Genomic DNA, 25,068 nt, shown 5'->3' with positions numbered 1-25,068 from the left:
TCAAACTCCCGTAACACAGCAAAATTGTTCCAACATAAAAGGCATACAGATCTACCACTCTGCATGTTCAAGCGGCTGAACAGGACAGGTTAAAAAGGAAATTGGAAAAAAAAAAAAAAAAAAAAAAAAAGTTGCCTGGTGTTAAAGTCTAAAAAAAAACCAATCAGTGTCCATTGTATTGACATAAAAACAACTTGATGCAACAACACTTAAATCCAAAAGATCACACAAGCAGCAGCAAAAAGAGTGCTGACAGATGTTGCTGCATCCTCACACTGTAATCCAATGTTAAACTCAGTCTGTCTGACGACAAATGACCGAGACTGCGTCACACAACGCTATTAGCAGCAATTAAAAGGAATCATTTCTCGTGCACGGTCTTCCGCATGTCCTCAGCAGGAACAGATTCCTCAAGATCAAGGGGAAATGAGCAGACATGCGAGAGATCATTTCTTTGAACACTATTTGAGGAGAAAGGTGCAGAAGCAGAGATTAAAAGTAGACTGGTAAATGGGACGATTAAGTGTATGCCACGAAATGGTACATCTGACAAAACAGCTCCAAACCTTGAATCTGCTAAATATTTGCAGCACATAGATCTATCTATCTATCTATCTTCAGGACAAAGTGAAACAACAACCGCAAGCTCAAAACAAGGTACAGGTATGCCTCTCTCTCTTTCTATCCCATGGAAATGTAAATACTGTTGTATTAATAAAGAAAAACATGAAAATGGAAATTGCTATATAGAACAATTAAAAAAGCAGTCCACCTTGATACAGACGACATCATTTCTTGACAGTGTCGTTTGGCAGACTTTAAGGAATGTACAGTATACTTTATGTAGTAAGCGTTTGTTTAGCCAGTTATTACAACCTATACCCAATTGTGATCGGTGTTTTCTTAAAATATAACACAATCCTATACACGAGATGCCATGACTGGTGAGTTGAGGTGCTCAATGGAATAACAATAGTCCAAGGTAGGAAGCGCAGTTCAGCTGCTTCCAAGTCAATATGTGCGGCTTTAGAAAGGCGCAGTTATGCATTTGTTCAGTTGCGATCACCATTCACACACTTCACACAAGCACATGCCTTTAAAAGGCAGGTGTGCTCTGCTTGAGTGACATGATAGTCAAGCCACCCGGACGTACAAAGGACGAGCGATTTGCTGGCTAAACCATTAGGCAATGTGCCTCACATTGACAGAGCATTGTAGGCAACAAAAAAACATCATGGTGCTTCCCAGAATTCCTTGCGGTGCTCTTTTTAAAATCAAGCTAAACATTGCTCTTTACTTGCATTTGTTTCATATTGTAAATTGGGGTTCAGTGTCTTGCCCAAGGACACTTCGACAGCGGACAGGGGGAGGGATTACTGCAGTTTAATGATTTCTATTATTTCTATGGGGGAAATTAAGCAAGCCCCCCCCAAAAAAAACTCATGATTTCTATGAGTTCTGAGAGCTCACTGTATATATACTCTTTTGCGTCAAAGATAAATTCATGATATGCACATGGAACAAACTTATTGAAATATGACTTACCTGTTGCTACTTCGATGACAGCAGTTTGAGAAAGAGGAAAAGAGAAAGACAACATTAACAATCACCATGCTTGAAAGACAATTATGACACATTAACGTACACAATTCCATTACACATTAACTGTCAAACAATATATTATCACACATTATCAATTCAAGGAAGTGCAAAAAAGTGTCCAGTAAGAAGTTGCAGTTGACAGTTTTCAGATTAGTCACAATTACACCAGAAGGGGTGGAAAAAAACACTACCCTTGAGACTTCTTTTACCATATCGAAAGTATCATTAGATGAACAGAAAATATATGAATTCAGAATATTTGCCATGTCTAATTTGAAAAAAAATATGGCTTAAAGACACACTGCCACTTACTGGTCAGATTTTAGTGATGAAACCTATATAGCACAATAAATTATGAAAATAACTTTTCATTCAAGAGAAAACAAATATAAGCAGAGCATTAAGTTGGAAGTATTATATGAGTGAATACAGTTCATGAACAAATGCATAGTATAAAACTGTTACACCTAAGATGGTTGGTGATGATGATGATGGCTGATCTAAAGTATTTCACAACTGCATCATTTTTTGAGACAATGACAAAGGGTGATCCAAATATTAATATATCAAGTAGCCTGTAAATGACACAAAAACGTACGGCAGCGTTACAGTATAAACTGCCCTTCAGTAGACATTACCGTTATGTTTAAGGTCAGAATTAAACTAATTTAAAAAAAAAAAACGTAAAGGGTATGGGGGATTTCATTTTTAGCATTAAATAGGTATAGTGGATATACTTTAAAAAGTCTTCAGGCCCCTGTTCGAATGCTAGGTTTCTGCGAGTCTTCTGCTAGAAAGCAAAAAAATTAAATGAAATAAATAATGTCAGGAAAACCCTACCAGAACATCTAAACTTGCGAGGCACTTTAAATCGTGGCAGGTATGCGCTGACTCCCGTTTAATAGGAGTTGTAATGAACTAGTTAATTCTGGACACAGCGCCATCCCACTTACAAGAGGGTGTGCACACTTGCAGAACCAACCATGTTATCTCAATTGTTTATTCCTTCCTTAGAAGATTTAAAAAAATCACGTGCGTGGTACAGGTTACAGATATCATTAATGGTGGAAAAGGTTTTGGAAAGAATTGTACCTTGGTGTCATGGCATTTGAACACAATGTAGACTTTTCATATGCACAGTAGAAACACATTTATTTTTTTACATGATGCCTAATCTTTCAAACTCTAATAAAGTCTACTTTTAATAACATAACAACAACTGTGTGCATCTCGAGGACCAGCGCAGAGACATTTTACTGCCAGCTGGCTTCACACCGCGAGGACTCGGGTAATGTTTGTTTCTCTGGCTGGAGGGCACTGAGAGACGTTAAACAAGCATTTGGCCTTAAGAGGAAGGGACGGAGAAGAAAGCATTTCAGCAATCTGATTTAGCAGTTCAAGTAATAAAGAGGTTACGGATAAGGTTATAGAGCAATACACAGTCGCAAAGCAGAGTGGAACCGTCAATCAAGGTTTGTTAATTTGGTCCAGCATTTGTGCAAGCACTTATGAAGGAATATACGTTGTCGGTATTAAGCGTTCTAGTCAAGTCATAAAGCCGAATATTGTCTTGAATATTTTTTGGTTGGTGTGCTGTTGTATGCTAACCTGCCGAACCCTTTTCATTCAAAATATGGACCAAGGACCAAGCAAGCCTGGTAATCCATCCGCAAACAAAAAGGCATGCACAGCACATGACAAATATATGCAACTTCCTGCTATACCAGCATGAACTATTTTCGATTATTAGCCCGATGTTAGTCATACTCTTCCCTGTAGTTCACCAACCTTCCAGTGGGGGGAGCACTGGCGACGCAGACTCCTGGTGCTTGGAGTGTGTGAGAGAGGGAGGGACTGCAGGTGTGGTGAACAGAGGGGGGTTGGCTGCAGCTTTGGCGGGAGTTTCTGATGATGCTGGCTTTGCAGCTTCACTGATAGTGGAAGGAAGACAACCGACTGCAGCGCCACCGATGCTTCCGGAAGAGGCTGCTGCATGAACAATAGTCGTGGACGCATTTGGACTTGGAGCTGTCACGGGGGTTATGCGCGAGGCTGAGGGGACAAAAGGCTTAGCATCAACGTTGAGAACTGACTCAAGGGCAGTTTTAGGATATTGGGTTTCTGTGACAGGTGAGGGCAGGGCCTTTGATGACACAGCAAAGGTTGGAGGGACATCTGAAGCGGTCTTGGGTGGGTAGAAACCATAGGAGGTTTGTGAAGAAGGGACAACAACATCTGCTGATGTGGACAAGGCAGCTGAAGCAAGTACGGGTGTGTTCGTAACAGGGGTGGCATTCTGTGAGTCGTGAGTAGAACCCGGTGGAGTCTGGAGGACTGAATCGAAAAAAGAGAATGTCTGGGAGACTGGGCTCAGATTGTCCCCGGTCACCAATGCTAAATTCCCACTAATGACCCCGACTGCACTACTCTTGTTGGTAGCGTTGCCGGGTGAGCGAATAGGTTGAGGTCTGCCGGTCACATCGGTAGACACAGGCCTGATATCGACACGCGTGGGTTCCACGGAGCGGGGAGATGAATCTGCTGCAAGCCTATCGTGGGAGCGAATGCTCAAACTTGTCGGTATTTGCATAGACTCACAGAAACCTTGACTGGGGCTGGACTTGAGAGCCTTGGAGTCCAAAGAGTCAAAGTCTGTTGCTGTAGCCCAGGTAGAAGCAAGTGCAGGTGGTATGGGAGACACCGGTTGCTGGGGTGCTCCCCACTCCTCTGGAAGTCTTGCCCGACTCTTCAACTTCTTGCCTTTCACTCGACCCCCTGCTCCACTCTCACGGATTTCCCACTCCCAGTTGTCTTCTTCCTCGTCATCCTCCTCCACCTCCCGTCCGCCCTTATCCTGCAAGCCGCGTTTGTCGGAATGGCCGTTATTCTCCTGACTATCCAAGAAGCCGTACGTCTCGCCACGCCCCTTCCTCTTCTTCTTCTTCCGCCTCTGCTGTTGCTTGCCAGCCTCACACGCCGATCGCTCAGGGCTGAGGGGGTCAGAAGCGGAGGAAGTGGGGCTGCTGTCATCCACCGAGCCGCTGGGAGAGAGGGTCGGAGCTGCCGAGGGGGGAAGGTTTTATAAGAGCAGGAACCAGTCACATACCGTGTCAGAAAATCAACCACCAAAAAGAAAAAATAAATAAATAATTACTGAAGGTCTTTTTGCTTTACTGGCTTTCGTCTCATTTCAGTATGTAAAAACGATTCGGGGTCTGAAGACGATTTCTGAAGCTTTGTCTCCTTTCTTTGAAAACAAAATATCACCTAGCCTATTGTATTTATATTTAAAGGTCCCCTTCCATCAAAATCCAAAGGTTTCCACTGTTTTATGCAAAACAAAGCTTATTTGCAGAGCTTCATTACATGTTGAATATTAATGATAGGCAAAAAAGACCAAATATAATAGCTTGAAAAAGGGCATCTTCAGCTTCGTTTTCAACCCTAAATATCCCACAAACCCGACAAAAGGACATTTTATCGAAAATAAAAAATACTTTTTGATGGCATGGGATCTTTCAGTGATAATATCCATGAGGCCTTTTTAGGGGGTTATGGCAAACCCTGTAGAGACAAAGAATGCCATGATGTATTTTTTTTTTCCATGTGGACAATATGTATTCTTTTGGTGTGGACAGAGACTTGTTTGACACCAGAGACGGGGAATGTCTTTGCTTGCTGCAATAAAGATGTAGGACCATGTGTGTATTCTATTTTAATTGTACTATATGGCCAAGATTAAAGATTTGACATGACTACAAAAGAATCATTTGCTTCAATAATAGATTCAAGGGACCTCAGGTGACCGTAATGTAATTGTTCACATTCTGATTGAGGATAGTAACCATGGTGTGGCTGCTTTAGACACACTCTTGAGCTTTTGCATACAGTATTATGCGAAAATGTATCCTATTTGAAATGCATCTCAGCAGTGCAGTGGAGCCTTCAAATTGTAACATCCTTCAGTTCTCGGAACTAAAGGTTCCAGGAAAACCATGCCTCAAAAGTCACAAAGAAATTTCTTGCAGGACACCATGCAAGATTTCAACAAATCGCACAAGACGTCTTGCAATACTTAGATCACATACTGTAGCTCCGTAGGACACCAGAACAGTGACCATGGGAAGTATTAACTCCACAAGTGTGCTTTTTCTTTGGACTTTGTTGTGACCAAAGAAGGGTTACAATTAGTAATCGATAATTACCAATAAGGTAACATAATCAGCATCTGAAATGGAACTGACAGATTGACCTTGGGATAGATTCATTCAATGTCCATTTCTTTTATAGTTTAAAAATATGAACAAATCAAATTGTGGACCGACTTCACAGAGTAGATTGCGGTAGATATTTAAGGTTCCACTGTACTTGTTTTCTTCAAACTTAAATAATAATTATTATTTTATATGTAATGTAATAATTTGACATTTGGTTTTTTTTACATTTTTTTAGAGGTACTGTAAAATACAATCATTCATAATAATATTCACTTTTAGTATTTCTAAATTTGTTTTAAGATTCATAGCACACTTCAGTAACCAATTACCAATTAAAGTGGGTATGGAGAAGACATAAGTTGGATTCCCATTTAATTGACATCATCATTAGCACCATGACCCAGGGTGCAAAAGGCCTTCTTTATGAAGCAGGTACACACAACATCGCAGAATAGACATACAAAGTCAATGACCGCAATAGATGACAATAAATGCAGTGCATTGCAGATACAGTATTACATGCATGGTTCCAAACAAATTCATGCGTGCTGAGAGCATCATGGAAAACAATGCGCCATTGCTACACATGCACCGACACAAAAACGCTAAAAAACAAAACTAAATAAAATCATGTTAAACAACGTTTCGGAATACGTAACACAAAAGATAGGGAATGACAAACAATGCATGCAAATTATTCCCAAAATCTACATATAATCTTGTGTGTATTAACTTGCTTGAAATTATCCAATTATTTGTTTCTTGCTATCTGTCCTGTCATTACAGACAATATAGAACTCTGCTATTTATTCATGCAGTCATTCATTTTCCGTAGCGATGATCGTCACGCGGGTCGCGGGCGTGCCGGAGCCTAACCAAGCTATGTTCGGGCGAGGTGTCGGGGTTCAACCTGAACTGGCCTCCAGTCAATCACAGCTCTGGTATTTATATATTTTTTTAAATATTACTAAATATCAATTTACCGGCTGGAACAGAACGAGAGGCAGAAATAAGAACAAATAGACCTAAACTGAAAACAGGGAATGTTAAAAACAAACTGATTTTCCATGACCTTTTCAATCTGCTTATCACATTCTCTTTTCGTCCAAAATATCTTAGGTCTTAGATCATAGGATAACATAAATCCAAATCTAGGAAAAGGTGCATTGCACCCTAAATCCGACTTTTCACTACTCATCGATTGGCTGCTATTTTATCCGCGTGGCGGGTGAATCTCCTGCGATAAACAGCTCAAAGAGGAGTTGGAGTATTAAGGCATTTAATGGATGTACTGAGTTTGGCACAGTAGCAATAGATGCATTAATGTTACAGCGCAGGCTGCCTCAAAACACAGTGTGGGCAACAATATCTCCTGTTTATAAATCAGACGGAAATATGATGATTATATAGGCTAACAGCGGTAGATGATCGTGTAATTATGATGCTTTTAATTTTCCTTTAAACTTCTAATTTGAATAGACCCCACCAGGCAATGTTATCTTTATTATCTTGTTTTTCTCTTTATGCTACAATAACTACTGAGTTGTGCACTTCCAATAAATAAACGAATAAACGTGACATAGTGTAAACACAGCACTGTAACTGCTCAGTCACGCGAAAAGGCTGCCCTCTGCTGCTCAAAGTATGTCCTCTGCGGTCACGTTACACTGCTCATGACACCGCCCACACTGGGGCTGCAAAAATGATATTTGCAGCTTTCATTTCTGGACTGATCGTAGGTAACAGAATTCTAGGCTGGGCACAGTATGACAAGCTTGATAGTGCATGCAATTTAAATATTTCATATTGTCATTTCACTGATTTTCAACTATCCTTTCTGCCCCAGCGTCACAAATGCAACCAAAGCATTTCTGTTACCTGGGCTGCGATCCAAAGAATGGATTCCTGGAGCACCAGAAGGAAATGGATCACTTGGTTTGAAAGGGTTGTTGCCACTGGTAATACTGATGTTTTGGGGCTCCGAACCAAATAGGCCGGAGGTTTTCTGTGCATCCATAGCTTTTCCCGTCCCCATCTGGCCTAGAGATGAGTTCACGTTCGTCTGGAAAGGTGGCAGGCTGGAACCCATATTCCCACTCATTCCAGACTGAGAGAATCCTGGAACAGGAAACGGTGATGTTTCTCATTTCACAGTTTCTATTTCATGGCAACTGAGGTTTGGGAATCATTTTCATAAAATTCTTACACAAAACAAATGCATAATTATTCATTTTTACACTAATCACAACCCCTCAAGGGGAAATTCAACTTACACTCAGCTGTATACATTTTGTGTTGTACACCACACAGAGAAGCAGCTCATGCATATGAGGAGAGATGTCAAAATTAAGGGGCACACAACCAGTGCAAAACATCTTCAGCGAGGGGTGCGTAAGTTCCTTCCTCAAGGTCATCTCAGCAGAAGTCAGGAAAGGGGCTAGCACCCCTCGAACAACTACTTGCCATTTTATGTGCACAGTAGACCAGAACCGTGGCTCTTTGATTCCGAAGTTCAAGTTCTTCCAGATGAGCAACTGCTGCCTACTAATTGCAACTTTCACTTGCATTATCCAAATTATCTTGTTCAAAAGACCAGATCATGTAAAAAAATAAAAATAAAATTAAAAAATTGTCATTTTTATATTAAAAGAAGTGAACTACAACTCTCAGGGAACTTGTCCCGTTAGGGGTCACCACCGCATGTAATCCTTTTGCATGTAAGCCTGCATCTGCTGCATCCTCCTCTAACACCAACTGCTCTCATGTCCTCCTCACTACATCCATCAACCTTCTTTTTGGTCGTCCTCGAGCTCTTTTGCCTGGCAGCGCCATCCTCATCATCCTTCTACCAATATACTCACTATTTCTCCTCTGGACGTGTGCAAACCATCCAAGTCTGCTCTCTCATTTTTTTTTAATTAGCAATTTTAGCTTTGAAGATTATTTCTTGAGTTCAATCATTTTGTCAGGCACTCATTGCGAATGAATGGTAGCAGCAAATTAATTTGATTTGAACCTACTGTAGATACCTTAACAATTCAGTTGTGCCAGGAATCATACAAGGTAAAAATGTTACATACAACTTAAACTTCAGATTTCCCACAATATGAACGTCACAAAATTGGAGACATTGTGACGTCAGGACGCTTTTTACAGCGCACAGACCTGCCAATTCTGTACATAGAGAAGCCTGCACATTTGGTTTTGATTATTGATGTTGAGAATTTGTGGTGGTATTTTGTTTTCAGTATTTACACCAGAAATGACACAATAACAGATCTTACGATAGACATTTTTATAGTTCGTAAATATGACCTCAACCTTATGGTATATCAAACTAAAACAATAATATAAATAATACTGACATAAACTAAATTAACACATCAATAGTCTCAAAATAGTCTGATTATTGTGTTTAAAGGTCCCATATTTTGGCTATTTAGACCTCCATAGAGTTACTTTCTAACATTGACGTAGTAGAAAAGTGTCAATTTAATTTAAAATAAACCACCTTAGTTTGGTCATACGCGTGTCCAGACAAAGCCCCTTTTGACAGTTACTTCTGTTTGACCCAGTTTTGCATCTGCTTTGCCCATATTTGGCAAAGACCACTCCCTTTCCTGTGATTGGTTGCCTCCGTGGAGAAGACCCTCTTGTGAGAGCACACGTTTGTTATGTTGATAGTGCTGGCTCGGGAGTGGAGTGGTAGGCAGAGATCTTTGCCAGTGACGTAGACAAGCTGGAGAAATTTGAATGACCGGATTTCAGGCCTCTTGGCAGACAAACATCTGGAACTCAACAATTTGAATTCATATTTCACATTTACAGACACACCATTGAACCAATATTACATCGCAAATACTAGAAAAAGTTGCTTTGGTAAAATAGGGCACCTTTAACATCAAAATGACGGTACTTCAGTCATCAAAATGAGATGGAAAAATAAGAGAACCGAGAAATGACTCAGGCATGCTGGTATCCTCTGGCTCCACTGGTCAGTCATCCCACCCATCATAGGACCTTGGAAAGGAAGAGCGAGGTAGACTGAACCAGACAGTTCGTCATTTACAATACCAGTGAGCCCCCATCAACTTTTGGTTTGGTATTCATAAAATCACATTTTTTTCAGTGGAACCCTTACGCAGCTATTTGCTGAAAAACTCACCTATTCATGTTTTTTTGTATAACACTAAAATGCCACACAACGGCAAGGAAGTATGTTGAAGTTATTCGTCGTGACTGAACAACTAACATCTTTGTATGTGGGAAGGAGCCAAGTTTAGCCTGGGTTGTTTCTGAGAGTTACAGAGAGCCTTCAGCCCTTTCTTTTCACGATTTGCTGCAGTGCTCAGTTCCTATCACGCTTATTATACTAAATGAAAATAAATGAAATAACTCAGACTAAAATTGAAAAAACAAACAAAACGAGACCCATCTTCCTGGACAACCCAGCAACACGAAGATCACTAGTGGAGAACCTCCTGACCAGGTCAGTAAGACTGAGCTGGCTGTCTGCGACTATCTGCGAATAGAAGATTACGGCTTGCTATGCGGGAAAGTGCCGCTCGGGTCTCCTTCAAAATGTAACATGCAAAAAAAACTCAAATCTTAATTTTTTTTTCAACTAAATATTTTTTTTAATTATTGTTTGTGTTTAAAAATGAAATACAAGTATAAAGCTAGTTTATGAATGCTTGTAACGGTACAAAAAAGCCAATTTCCATTTTGGATGGATGGATAGTCCCTCAGCCACAACACCGCGAAGGTTGCAGTCATTGTGAGGTTGGTGGAAGGTTAGTAATAAGGTTACATAAATTGAATTGTATTCGTTGTTTTACCAAGTGCTTCTCAATATTATCACATTATTTAAGTTGAAAAAAGATCAGTGCTGGTCTCGAGAGGTCTCAATGGAAAAATCCTCATTCCAGCCAGTCAGAAACCGAGACAAAACCAAGACTTTTGGGAGTCAAGTACGAGACAAGATCAAGACCTTCAAAATGTGGTTTCGAGACCAAGACCGGTCCCGAGTGTTACAACATTGTCTTTGTACTGCTGTTACCATTCTGAAATCACTAAAACATTGATTTCAATAAATGTAAAAGCTTAATCAAGTTTTTAGGGGAAAGAAATGGAATATTCTTCAATGGCCCAACGCAATAGAGCACTTACGACTACTTGTCTTACTAAAGACAAATGTGAAGGCGACGAGGCTCACAAAGAGGGTGAAAGCTGACTAAATAGCATAAATTCCAGTCTGCAAGAGTTCAGTGCCACACTGTGTACGGGAAATGTCCAAAAAAAATAACGGCTAAATATGACATTTAGCCTTCTTCTTCTGAGACTCTTCTATCACATAACACACCTGACACTTACCCATTCTACCCGCTCCAACCTGCTTGAATCTGTTTCTTCACCTCCTCGCCACATTCAACGTTGCTCTGGACTGTTGTATTTAAAGTTTCCCACCCTCGCTATCGCTTCCCCCTCGACCCATCTCATTCATACACACGGCGTATATTCTGTTTTACGTTGGCTAATCTGCATTCCTCTCCTTTCCAGTGCATGCCTGCACCTTAATGTTCTTCCACTTGCTCCCTGCTTTCACTGCAGATCTCAATGTCATCTGCGAGCATCAAGGTCCATGGGGATTCCAGTCTCTGTCAGCCTATCCATCACTATTGCAAAGAGGAAGGGGTTAGGAGTTGATCCCTGATTTTGGCATATAGTGAATTTGAGGCTTGAGAAGCCATCCATAGCTCTATTCACCCAAGCTGCTCTGTGCTTACCCAAAACAAGCCTATGAATATTCTCATTCATCCAGGTAATTTCTTTCTCTGGGCATTGAATCGATTGCCACTGGACTGTTCTGGTTGTCTCAGAAGAAATTTCGCCTCTCTTCCAAGCAGGCTTTATCAGTTAATGCAACAAGGCTTAGTTGGGACAGAGTAGCCTGACGACCCAAAACACATACAAAAACTCCTTGAAGGAGAGGAACTTGTACGATAACTCAACTTGGACAGACTACAGTATGTGCCACAGCCACAAAGACATAAAACCGTCATTTAGCAGTCACGCAAACAGTCAAGTTATAGTTCCTTAAGATAAAACTGCAAATTTGAGTTAGAGTAAACATTAGGTAACAAAGAAATCATTTTTCACTTGCAAACTCTTACCAGACAGGTAGTCAGAAGTGAATGCTGGTTGTCCAGGTGGGTCTTGGCGTCCACCTGGTAAAATCACTGAAGAGGTCGTCTCAAGTCCTGCCGGGGAAAAAAACACATCAGCTAAGATGATACCGTATATATAAAAATAATTATCTCCAAGTACTGACTTCACCCACTATGGAGGCCATCAGGGGCCAGTTTCCTGCAGGCATTTACTCACGGGGATCACTTGGGAAGAGGGATACATGGTCATACGCAAACACTTTTTATCCCTCTTGTTGTACTCATCCCCGAGAAAGATCTAAACATGATGTTTGTCTGTCACTTGCTGCTTGCACGTCAAACATTTCCCAAAACCGGATGCACCAGCACCAAGCGTCTCTCCCTCTCTCTCGATGCATGCGAGTATTCGTGCATCTCTGACAATGACGCATGCAGACAAAACGTGTCGTTGAAGGGGCCATCGCAACCGTTCGACCAGAAGGGAGCGACAGCATCTGTGGTTCTTCGGCCACACTTGCTCTTGGCAGTAGTGTCTTAGAATCATCACATTTGTGAGTGCCATGGAAGGACATAGAAGTGCCAATCACACTGACTCATGCGCACACTCACACAAATGGCAAAATATACAATTATTACAATATTGATGCCTAAAGCGCAAAACGTCCATCTAATCTACAGGATTTTCTGATTGACTGATTTCACTTAGAATAATGAGCCTTGCGGCACGGTGGACGACTGGTTAGAGCGTCTCCCTCACAGTTCTGAGGACCTGGGTTCAATCCCCGGCCCTGCCTGTGTGGAGTTTGCATCTTCTCCCCGTGCCTGCATGGGTTTTCTCCAGGTACTCCGGTTTCCTACCACATCCCAAAAACATGCATGGTAGGTTGATTGAAGACTCTAAATTGCCCGTAGGCGTTTCGAAGTGGGCATAAGTAGTATGTCCACATTAGATTTGGTGACAATTGATCGCGGTTTTCGCCGGTGCCGCCAGAGTCGCTGGCCTGTGGAGCTGGAAAGAAAAACGGAACCAGCCGTTCCAGTCTCGCTGGCTGTGAGAAAGAAATAAATAACTAGTTAGGGTGACATGATAGCCGTGACTCACGGAAGAGAGAAATTAAGGAACCAGCTGGCACCTATATGGAGAGGAGAGTGCAATGATATACTGTATGACAGCAGTATAAGGTATAATACCAGCTTGAACAAAGCTGTGTTTGGAAACTCAAGCAAGCTGCCATTTTTTTTTTATTTCCTGAAAGGTTGCCATTTTGGACGTGAGGGGATTGCACTAGACAGCTACGATGTATAAAAAATGAGTTAATGCTGCCACTATATATTATAGTACCGGTACCATCCTTTGTCCACACTGGCTATGCAGTGAATTGGGTCTCCACTTCTGCGATTGATGTCACACCGAGGCATGGGGGAGTGTCAATTTTGTTGATGAAAATGGGGCGTTCCAAAAGCAATTAGTTATTGACAAATTGCTCCAAAATGGATTGTTATTGGAAATGACTGCCAGTTTCCTTTTCTTGAGCGAAAATTATATGAAATCAATTTGTTGTGAAGTATGGACCCTTAAGACCCCATACTCCTTTTAAAGAAAATTGAAATCCAAGAGAATTCTGTATTTCTTCTCTTTCAGGCAACTTTCATATTTGATGCAAGAAGTTTTGCATTAAGATGATGCATTAAGTGTGTCGGTGAGCAGCAAACTCTTTGCTCCATGCTTGCATTGAGCAGTTTTTTTTTTTTTTTTTTTACTATGTATCTTGAGCATCAGTGTTATCGGTGTGCCAGAAACTTGAGCACGGAGAAAGGTGAGAAGGCAGTAAAAAGATCCATTGTGTAACGGACTCCAGAGATGTACACACATCGAATGTGGAATCCAGTCAGGCCTCTGAGGACTGCAGTCATTCTCAAGCCTGAAGGTCAAAACTTCTTCTTTTAAGCCTAACTGCGTTTCTGCATCACTAAACTGAAAGCCCTCCCTACATTTCTCGTGCAAGTAAAAGCTTCCAAAGTTGGGTATCACCCCAAAAATAGAAGTGAGTGGTTTAAAAATCAACATCATGTACTGCAGTATTTCAAAAGATGCAAAGCTGACCTTTTCCGGTTTCCTTTGTTGTGCAGGTACACATTTACTCCTCAAAGGCTTTATTATGACAAAGCCAATACAGTTGGTAATTGATGGGGCTGCATGTTTAGTGATTAAGCTGCATGGTACATCATGACATCCCGTGACATCATGACCAATCAAGTGATGTTGCAATATTGTTTAATCAACATTGTGTTTCATCCAATGACAACTGAAAAGCCAGCCAATGATGATACAGTCAGGCCTTAAACTGTGGCATCAAAGCCTGACTATGAAGTTAAGAAGTTGGCCAGATGTCGCTAAATGTAAAATTGACCTGTTGAGATTCAAGACCATCCGCTGTACTCTTCAATAAAGTGGAGTCCGGTGGAAGAGATTTCGCCACTGAGCCACTCTGGCTCAGTAATAGCCATAGACGAACTTGACTGCTGAGAGTAGTTGATTGGCTGCGGTCTGCTCTTCTTGCAATCAAATACGAAGCAACTTTCCGCACTTAAATTGATGGTGTCCACAGCCAGGTGCTTTCTTAAAGTAGTCGTGTTGGCCTTATTAACAATGTTATTTTTGCACGTTTTGCACCGGGCCTTATTTGAATCAATTTAGCAAAATTAGAGCCTCAATTTCGACCTCGTTGACAATTTCTTTCGGATTTGACGACAAGCAACTGTGGTACAGATATGCCGCAACCATGCGTAACGTTACAGCAAATCTCCGGCAGAATTATCAATCTTGATCATGTGATGAAACTCTTGGTATGACCAAAGCATTTCGGCCCAATGGTATAGAGAAAAAAACAATATAGTTATTCCACAGAACATGATGACATTGTGTTAAAAGTATATGAAATGTATGACTTATTATTATTTTAATAGACCGTGCCAGGGGCATAATTCCCCAGACAACTTAGCTCCCTGGATCACTGGGACACGAACCCCTCCACGACGATAAGGTGTAAAGTGCTCTACAAATACAATTTGAGTGAGTGAGTTGAGTTACTGTATGTAAAATAAAGAAAAAGCTTCTTTGGTAGAGGATGTCAAAGCCTTCTGTGGTAAAAAGCTTTGCTTACAGTACATCATAGTTACCTTAACATATCTGCTGAACTCAGCACACTTACAGAGCCATCTTGGGAATGGACTCTGACAGCTTAGGACAAGGTGCGTGTATGGCTGTGTGTGTTGAGTTGTTTTTGAGAGCGCACATAATAGAACCAAACACGGACAGCCTGAATGTGAGGGTGCTGATGTTGAAGCTCCGCTGTACTGAAGTCACATCTGACAGTAGCGTATAATGCGCGCAGTTAAAACTGCAGACCCACACACACACACACACACACACACAAAAGAATGCATCAGTAGCATCAGTAGCATAGTTCATGAAGTCCTTTGAACGCCTCCTGCTGGACCACCTCAAGAGCGTCACAGGTCCACTGCTGGACCCCCTGCAGTTTGCTTACTGAGCAAACAGGTCTGTGGATGACGCGGTCAGCATGGGACTGCACTTCATCCTAGAACACCTCAACGGCGCGGGGACCAACGCGAGGATCCTGTTCGTGGCCATTTGCCAGTGGATTTATAGCTTCTTGACGGGCAGGACACGGCAGGTGAGGCAGGGGGACACTACCTCATCTCCACGCACCGCCAGCACCGGGGCGCCACAAGGGTGTGTCCTCTCCCCGCTCCTCTTCTCTCTCGTCACCAACGACTGCACCTCAACGCACCCGGCATCCTTCGCCACAGCTGTCCCTCACGCTATCCAACTGCCCTGTGTTAACCGTTGAGACCTTCAAGTTCCTGGGAATTATAGTCTCTCAGGACCTGAAGTGGGAGATCAACATCAACTCCAACCTCAAAAAGGCCCAGCAGAGGATCTACTTCCTGCTGCTTCTTAGGAAGCACGGCCCGCCACAGGAGCTGTTGAGGCAGTTCTACATAGCAGTCATCGGATCAGTCCTGTGTTCATCCATCCCAGTCTGGACCCATACTGGCCACTCATGTGCTTGAGAAATATCTGCACCATTGTCCCAGATTATGCCGTTGGGTGCTGCTGGATAGGAGTGTTGGAGCGGCGCATGGAATGGACTGTTTGTACTGTATAAGAGTGGTAAAAATCTGAGATTTTAGATTCAGTCCGATCCAATCTGATACTCGGTATTTTTTCGCTGACATCGGACCAATTTCCAATCTCAAAGATCGGATCGGGATGCCCCTACTTGATGCAGTACACTAAAAAAGGTTAAAGAAAAAAGACATACACGATAGATAGCAACAAAACCAGCAGACATAAAATGAGAATGACATTTTCCTCAAAATTCCAGACAACATCCCATAACACATGGTAAGACATTTGGCGATGCCTCTCGATCACATGTATCCTCTGGCTGTATGTGACATTTTAAAGAGAGATGATGATTTTCAGTCATCTTCCAGTAAACAAACTGTTTGCATGCTCTTGGACACATTATCCTGCATGGAATTGTAAAGCATCTTTGAGTGTCTAGGCAAGCGCTATATAAGTATAATGCATTATTATTATTATTATTATTATTATCACCACCAGCCTAAAGTTATGCCTAATGACAAAGTATACTACTTATTTTATACAGCAATCAACACCTCATTACAAAAAATAATTTCCTCTTTGACTCTTAAGAGTGAAATGTTGGTAGTGACTCACCACTCTTGGCGTCCTTTCCATCCAGTAAAGGTCGGTAGTCACTCTTGGTCATTGTCTCTCCCACCTTGTCGTCATAGCTCTCTTTCTCCAGCGTACTCATAAAGTCTCTCTTCAGTAGAGCCTCGGCAGGGGCGCCACCTGGGACCCCACCTCCACCCCCACCCAGAGCATCTCGCAGGCTCAGGTCCATAGTCTTCTAACTGGAGAAATACAATAGAGACACACACCATTGTTTGTATTATTCAGAATGGAGCTCTTTCTTGTCTTCCTCCTCCCAAAGTCACTTCACTGCCTGATTGACATCTACATATGAGAGCATCACATTTATGTTACATTTAAATATGCGACTACAGTCAAGACCTATGGAGGATCTGATTGTCTCTCTCAAAAGAGACGCAATTGCTCAGTTCACAAAAAGTAAATATCCTTTTCAATGACAATCCTACACCCCATCCGTCCACGCTCTCTACCATTGGGAAACTTTAGCCTATCCCATCTGACTTTGCGTAGGATACAGACTACACACTGTGCCGATTCAATTGAAGAAGAATTGAGACCACGCCAGCTGTGTGAAAGCAGACTTAATGTACCACTACACTATTAATAGCCACACAAAACGTTTTGTGATGTTTTTTGTTGTTGTTTTGTCACCTGAAATACAATACTGTACTTACTGACTTCACAGATTAGTGATTATGTTCATTTTAACCTTATTGTATGGACAATTTGTTTTCTTGAATTTTCTACTCTCTGTTGTACTGTAGATTGAGGTCAGGTAAGGGTTCTATAACAGTTCTTCCACACCAAATCTCATTCAAGCATGTTTGTTTTGACTACTCTTGCTTTGTGTATTGGGGGACAATATTGGTGGAGCATAAAAGGACCATACCCAAACTATTCTTACAAAGTTCAAGGCATACAAATGTCCAAAAAGGTATAGGTAATAATGTAAGATTCGGGGGGGAACAAACTCGGGATTAAATACTTGATTAAGAAGCATACTTTGTCAATGTAGTGTACGTACTAATAGCTACTGTATTTGTGCTCTTCATTTTATTGTGAGTGACTGTAACATGCACCACATACCGTACTAAACATACCCAGGGATCTTGTTTGATGTGCGTCCCGCGTCTGAGACGCACAAAAATCAGCAGGGACGCATGAAGCATCTTTAATCTGCGTCCGTTGATGCGTGGTTTAAGACCCACACCACATATGTGTGTGTGTGTGTGTGTGTTGGTGAAGAGCTGCCACACGCAGCGAATCCTGTCTTGGTGCTAGCCAATCCGAGGCAGAGTAGGGCATGTTATCATTCCATAAATACTGTATATTGTACATTACGTGTTGTCCGTCCCACACTGCTGACATGTTTTTTTTTTTTTTTTTTTTTATAACTTTATTGGCTGTCAGATATTTACAGTACATCGTCAAAAGACACGCGGCAAGGCTAAAAATAAACCAGCTTTTGGATTCAAATATACTGTACACGATGGCAACGCGGAATAAATGTCTTTTGCGGAGCCAATCAATGACGTCATTGATCGGAGTGGCAAATTATGACATTAAAGAGGATCAGCATAAAATACAAATTATCGGCCAATACCGATCAGGCCTATCATACACACACATATATATATATATATATATATATATATATATATATATATATATATATATATATATATATTTCAGAGAGAGCAAGAGCAATGGATAACACAAAAATATTGTACAAATGAAAATTGGGAACGTTGCGGGACCGCAAAGCAACAACCGTCATATAGCAGAGGATTACTGTAGCTGTACTTTGTAATGATGTTGCAGGGACTCATTGTTCGAGGGCTGGGACTCATTGTTTCCAGACATGTGCATCCTGTGACTCACATAGTCTCGAGTGTAAAATGATCTGTGCATACCAGGGCTCGAGCAAAATCGTGCTGGTGCGAATGGGTCACACCACTGCTACCAGTGGAAAAGTTCACGTAGAGCCCCGCATACCCAGATGATTAATAAAGTATTGTGATGCTCATAACTACAATTTTAGTGCTCAAAATGAAATATCCCCAAAAATTATATCATAGCATATCAATTTGCAGATTTGCTAAATCAGAGAAACAGAAAGAACGGTGAAATATCCACGAAATTCAAAATAGAAACAACAATGTTCATTCATTGTCATGACACCTGTGAAATTATACAATTATTAGGCATAAATAGTGTCCTGACACTTAAGACACCATGACCTCTGAACAAACTCCTTATTCTTTCAGATCAGTTTTTGTTTTCATCCCAGTGTCCAGCTTCGCAGCACAACAAGATCTTATTGTCTCAACTACTAAAGGCACGCACGCACGCACGAACGCACACACTCTAAATGGCCAGCAGCCAGTTTTGAGGGCATGCAGTACTGTAAACACAGATCTGTAAGCCATTGTTTCAGGGAAGTGGCGCAGTAAAGTGGAGAACTTTTTTCCCAAAAATGTTTTACCCCTCTCGTCTTCGTCAGCTAAGAATGAATTAATTGCTCACTAAACCATTTCATTATTTTAACATCTAAAGGAGGTAGTCCTGAATAGGCAGTTCCTACCCTTCATAACGCTCTCAGCGTATTAGTCTCTAATAATTCATCTGTCCGTTGGAACAGTTTCATAATCCAAAATATTCAGTGGCCTCAATTTGGAGCTCTTTGTTTTCTCTCATCCATTCTGCACATATTTTTGGATTGCAATGAACATGTCTACAACAGTACTGTATTTGGAAAAAGTAATGATAGGAACATGGGCCAAAATTTTGAGTGGCAAGATAGGTTAGGATTAAAATGCATGGTCGGTTTAAAATAGCCGGCACGGTGTGACACTGGTTAGCAGATCTGCCTCACAGTTCTGAGGGCATGGGTTCAAATCCGGCCTCGCCTGTGTGGAGTTTGCATGTTCTCCCCGTGCCTGCGTGGGTTTTGTCCGGGTACTGCGGTTTCCTCCCACATCCCAAAAACATGCGTGGTAGGTTAATTGAAGACTCTAAATTGCCCGTAGGTGTGAATGGGAGCGCAAATGGTTGTTTGTTTCCACGTGACCTGCCATCGGCTGGCGGCCAGTTCAGGGTGTTCCCCGCCTCCCACCGGAATATAGCTGGGATAGGCGGTAAAGAAAATGGATGGATCGATGGACGGTTTAAAATAAAATTGGATTTGACCTCCGACCAATCCTACCTCAGTCATCATGTGTGCTTTGACATACAAGAATAAGGAGATCAACAATTGGAAATAATGCACACAGCTAGTTGGGCAATTCTAAATTGTATATCCTTGAAAAGCTAATGTTCTAACACAGAACTATACTTGAGTTGAGCAATGAATACTGATTTACTGATCTGACATTTGACCTGATGTACTTTGGCCATCCTGTGTCACATATGAAAAAAAGATGCATATAGAAAGAAAAATCACTTTTAGAACTCAGTATTGGCATTACTGATCAGTCAATTAATTGTTCAGAAATGTGGCTTGTATGAATTTATAGTGTTTTGAAGCTTGGCTACAGTCAGCCGAAAATTGTTGATTCAATCTCCACGAGTTTGTGGCCTGAAGAAGAACAACATCCTTGCACTTCCCACTCACTGCCTGACTACTGTTTGTGAGCAACAGGTTTGCGGCATTACTCCCCGGATCCTGAGGGAACCCTCCCACGCACTCTTCCAGGCAATCGAGAAGCTGCCATCCGGACGGAGGCTATCGTGTCCTTCCTTTAGGACCCCGAGGAGGGGATGCACCGTTGTCCTCCAACTGGACGCTCAGAACCCGGACCTCTAGGACCCCACATTTTACACGGTTACTTAGTCATTTAATAATTTATGTTGTTGTTGTAAACTTGTGGAAATAACTGTTCTGCTCTCTGCTCCTTTAATTAAAGACTTTTCTGTGAATCTAAATCCGAACCTGAATTCAAACATGATGTCAGCTATATCAGTGATTCCCAACAATAGCGCCATAGCACATTAGTGTGCCGTGAGAGATCTTCAACAGGAAATGATTTAATTTCACTTCATCTGTCCGAAGATTATTATATATTGATTACAAATATATCTTTAATAATTCAGCTATGCCAGCGACATAAAGTGATAGGCAGAACAATTCAATGTTCTTCCATTATAGTAGCGGGTACAATAAATACGGTGGCACTGAGCTGCAAAACCCAACAGCAAATAACTAAACACAACTGCAAATTGGAAAAAAAATGACAGCAAATAACTAAGCACAACAACAAATAACTAAACAAAACAGCAAATCAAAAAAAGATAAAAACAAACTCATCACAACAGTGAATAACTACACAACTGCAAATGAAAAAAAATAACAGCAAATAACTAATCACAACAAAGAACCAAACACAACAGCAAATGAAAAAAAATCACAACAGCAGATAATCACAATAACAAATAACTATTGTAAACACAAAAGCAAATAAAAAAACAAAACAAAATAACTAACCACAACAACAGATCAAAAAACACAACAGCAAATCACAAAACAAAATGAAATTAAGCTACTGGAAGAGCTAGGTACTGGTGGGGGAGATAAGAATTGCTGATTGGATGAGATGGAGGACTTGACTGGAAGCTTTGACGTTGGAAGTTATTCCGCGTCTGGCATGGTTGTTGAAATGAGCGTTAGCGGTGATCCAAATGTAGTTGCCACTATCAAAGAACATTTTGACTGGCGAAAACCCCTGCAGGCATGGGGAGAACATGCAAACTCCACACAGGCGGGGCTGGGATTTGAACCTCGGTCCTCAGAACTGTGATGCAGACGCTCTAACCAGTCATCCGCCGTGCCGCACCTTGTGACATATTATCACCAATTAAAATTCAAGCACCATCCCACTTCGTGGTGGCCACACCCCCACTCATCTCAGGAAAAATTACTGAGTGACAACGCACTGCATCTTGTGCAAAGCTAAAAACTTTCCATCACCTGCCAAACTCATACGAGTGAAGCAATAAATGGCTTCGATTCATTTTTGGAGGAATTCTTAAGCACTTCAGAACCAGAATTGTGCTGTGTTCAGGCCCATTTCGTGGAGGATGATTTCATAAACTTGAGCTTTCACAAACTGCTCTATACTGTATACAAAGACCATAAATTGATTGTTTTACAACAATACTTCACTATATTTAGCATGTATAATGTAACTGTGGATTAAATAGCGAAGCTTGCGGTCAATGTCACGAAAACGTGCACAAGCGATGATGCTGTTTACATTGAAGTGATTGAATGGGAGCGCAGGACCAACCTCTCAAAATATCCTCCTCTTTGATTTTCACCCACGTGCCCTCCTCTGCGAGGTTGTGAGTTGCCAACTGTTATTTCCGCTCAAGTTCCCTAATAGTAGGCGAACAATCCAAAATTATGCTTCACAATGATGGTAAGACACCATATTGAAGGATCCGTCGGTATGAATGCCTGGCTGCCGAGATATCGCCAACGGCCAATCAGAGCAAAACTGTTTTACATATTTAAATTCAGAAGATGAGCGATCCAATCAGAGCAAAGCTTATTTACATGTTGAATATTAATTGAAAGGTATTTAGTTAGTATATTTATTGACGTGTTCAACTGCCAGGAAAAAAAAAAGACCGACTAGATTAACTTGAAAAAGAGGCATTCTGGCCATTTTCAACCCAAATTATCAAGCAAACTGGATCAAAGGATATCAAAGAAATTTTAGATAAACGTTTGATGGCATGGGACCTTCAGAACCAGTAAGCTGCAGTGGCATGTATGTGAAGGCAATGTTTGCATAACATAAAGCCATCTGAGAAGACGACCATTCGAGATCCATTCGTACAGAGAAGCTTAAGTTCCTAATACAGTACATTGTACTAATCCTCTCATCAACAGGTACTTACATACCATAATATAAAATTCAAAATTCTTGTGGTATATATTACTTACGTTAGGTTAAATTAGCACCGTAGAAATATTTGGCTATAAGGAGTCTTTTTCAATAGCTGTTCTCTTCTGAGGGCAGCATTATGACGTAACTGGCGGCAACCAAAAAGCACTACATGTCTACTAAGTGTGTATGTAGAAGGGGATGAGAGAGAGGGAGGGAGAGAGAGGTGGAGTTGTGAGACAGCTGTTGAGCTCTGAGAGATTAAAAACCATCTCGGTATTCACAATCCCTGGCTTCCACCATCCGCCACCTCTGCCTCTCTGAGCCCAACCGCCCGCAACATCATCATCATCTCATCCGCCAAAACACCGGGAGCTCTCACGCAATCTACGCATCTACACCCATGAGCAAACACACACAGCATGGAGGCCAAAATAATATTCCGCTGCATCTTTGTGGACTCATTTTCTCAATTGCATGTATTTGATTCATTCGAGGGCTGTTTAAACACTCTCAAACATTTATTTCAGCGTGCAACGCGACCTTGTACGACCTGCTTATGATATGGTTGTCCTCACACTGTCAGAATACAGTCAGTCCATTCGAGATGGCATATTTACAAAACCAATTATTAGTTTGCATGAGTGCACTTAAGCATCCTCAGAGGTCAAAGTCCAAAGCATCAGGTTTAGCACTCCCCTTCATGAAAACCGTTTAGCCACAGGTTAGTCAGGCTTAGTGATGAGTCATTGTACAACATCCCTGATCTGAGCGAGTGATGTAACAGCAATGAATGGAGAGGTTAGTGGCTCACAAGAAAAAACATTTCCTGCTTTCATAGGATTATATGAGTTGGAAAAGCACGAAGAGTCATGGCAGTAATACTGATGATGGGCTATGTTAATTTGTCTAAAGTTTATGTCGGACGAATTACTGCTCGAGATGAATTTATGTGATCAAGCAGCATTCCAGGAAGTACAGTGATCCAGAGACAGAGAATAAATACATAGGATGAGGTGTTTACTGTTATAATACGAAGGAATAAGTTATCTCATCTGCATTTCAATTATAATCATAAACAATGCTTTCAATTAAATCAATTTATAAATTGCAAACTATTCATGCCTTAGTTGGAAGTCACTTGTATAAAGGAGATGGCAGCCTCTGGTAACACTCTTGTCAGCTTATTAATAACTCACAAATATGAAGGAACCCAATTCAGAAAAAGTTTTACAATTGATAATCAAACTGAATGCGATACCCTCTTTTGGTAAGGTGATTAGTCCAAATCATGAAATGTGTGCTAGGATCTTCTGTATATGTTCTTAACCAAACACACAACACTAAAAAAGGCTTTGTAAATTGTCCAAGCTACAGTATTTAAATTGTTAATTCTGTAGTAGTGTTTTCCATCGCCTACTTAATCCATTGTTAGCATTAGCAGATGGTAATGTATAGCATTACACAACATTTTATCGAGGTAAAAACAATAATCGCCTAAAAAGGTTTTTTTTTTTTTTTTTTTTTAAAACAAAACAACAATTTTTTATTTATTTTTTACTAATCAGAACTATATATTTACTGTTCTATCTATGCCTGTGGTGTATAGTGAAATGAAATGCACTTCCAGTTGATAGCAATAGGTCCAATAAACCTATGCATCCACCTGTTGCACTTCATACAACAGAACAAACAAGTCATGCTTTGTATTCAATTCAACAAGCCCCGGACTTCACACTAAGTACATTTGTAATTAAAGTGAGACAATCATTATTTCAGTATTCATACTTTGCTACTTTTATTTTTGTTTGGTGGTTTATCGTGAGTAGGCACGGTGAATGACTTTTGAATGGTTTTCTCCGGGCACTCCGGTTTCCTCCCACATCCCAAAACATGCACGGTAGATTAATTGAAGACTCTAAATTGCCCGTAGGTGTGAATGTGAGCGCGAATGGTTGTTTGTTTCTATGCGCCCTGCGATTGGCTGGCGACCAGTTCCGGGTGTACCCCGCCTCTCGTCCGAAGATAGCTGGGATGGGTTCCAGCCCGAACGCGACCCGCGTGAGGATAAGCGGTGCAGAAAATGGATGCATGCATTGTCTCTCTCTCTCTCTCCCCGATGCTGTTAGCTGTTGACTTTCATGATAAGTGATTTGATTCGGACATTTGAAACAACAAATCGAAACACATGGACAAAAAGGAAATGACAAGTTTTCCCTTTTTAAAATTGAGTGCATTAAATTGCTTCGTTAAAACTGCGCATGGTTGTCCAGGCAGTCAGTTACCAGGGTGACTCAGCACCTTGTCAATGTGTCCTTCCTGACAGGCACAAGCTCTGACACACACACGCGCACACACAGTGTGTGCTTCTGAAGAGCAGAAAGCTTGATGAGTGCTGACAACACACTGTCACCTTTATGCAC

The 25,068-nt window shown here is 41.2% G+C and overlaps 1 protein-coding gene across 1 annotated transcript in view; it reads right to left on the bottom strand.

The window, feature by feature from the left end:
• Window positions 1–25,068, bottom strand: part of LOC133488908 (microtubule-associated protein 4-like) — a 68,844-nt gene that overhangs the window by 35,944 nt on the left and 7,832 nt on the right. Inside the window, 6 exon segments of the mRNA XM_061797429.1 lie at window positions 3,391–4,662; window positions 7,698–7,937; window positions 9,772–9,804; window positions 9,807–9,839; window positions 11,993–12,079; window positions 16,758–16,957. Coding sequence (XP_061653413.1) covers window positions 3,391–4,662; window positions 7,698–7,937; window positions 9,772–9,804; window positions 9,807–9,839; window positions 11,993–12,079; window positions 16,758–16,947 — 1,855 coding nt within the window. The 5' untranslated portion in view covers window positions 16,948–16,957.

Source organism: Phyllopteryx taeniolatus, chromosome 14 (genome assembly GCF_024500385.1).
Source record: "Phyllopteryx taeniolatus isolate TA_2022b chromosome 14, UOR_Ptae_1.2, whole genome shotgun sequence".
NCBI lineage: Eukaryota > Metazoa > Chordata > Actinopteri > Syngnathiformes > Syngnathidae > Phyllopteryx > Phyllopteryx taeniolatus.
The sequence above is the reverse complement of the archived record's forward strand: the minus strand, read 5'-3'. Positions and strand labels throughout refer to the sequence as shown.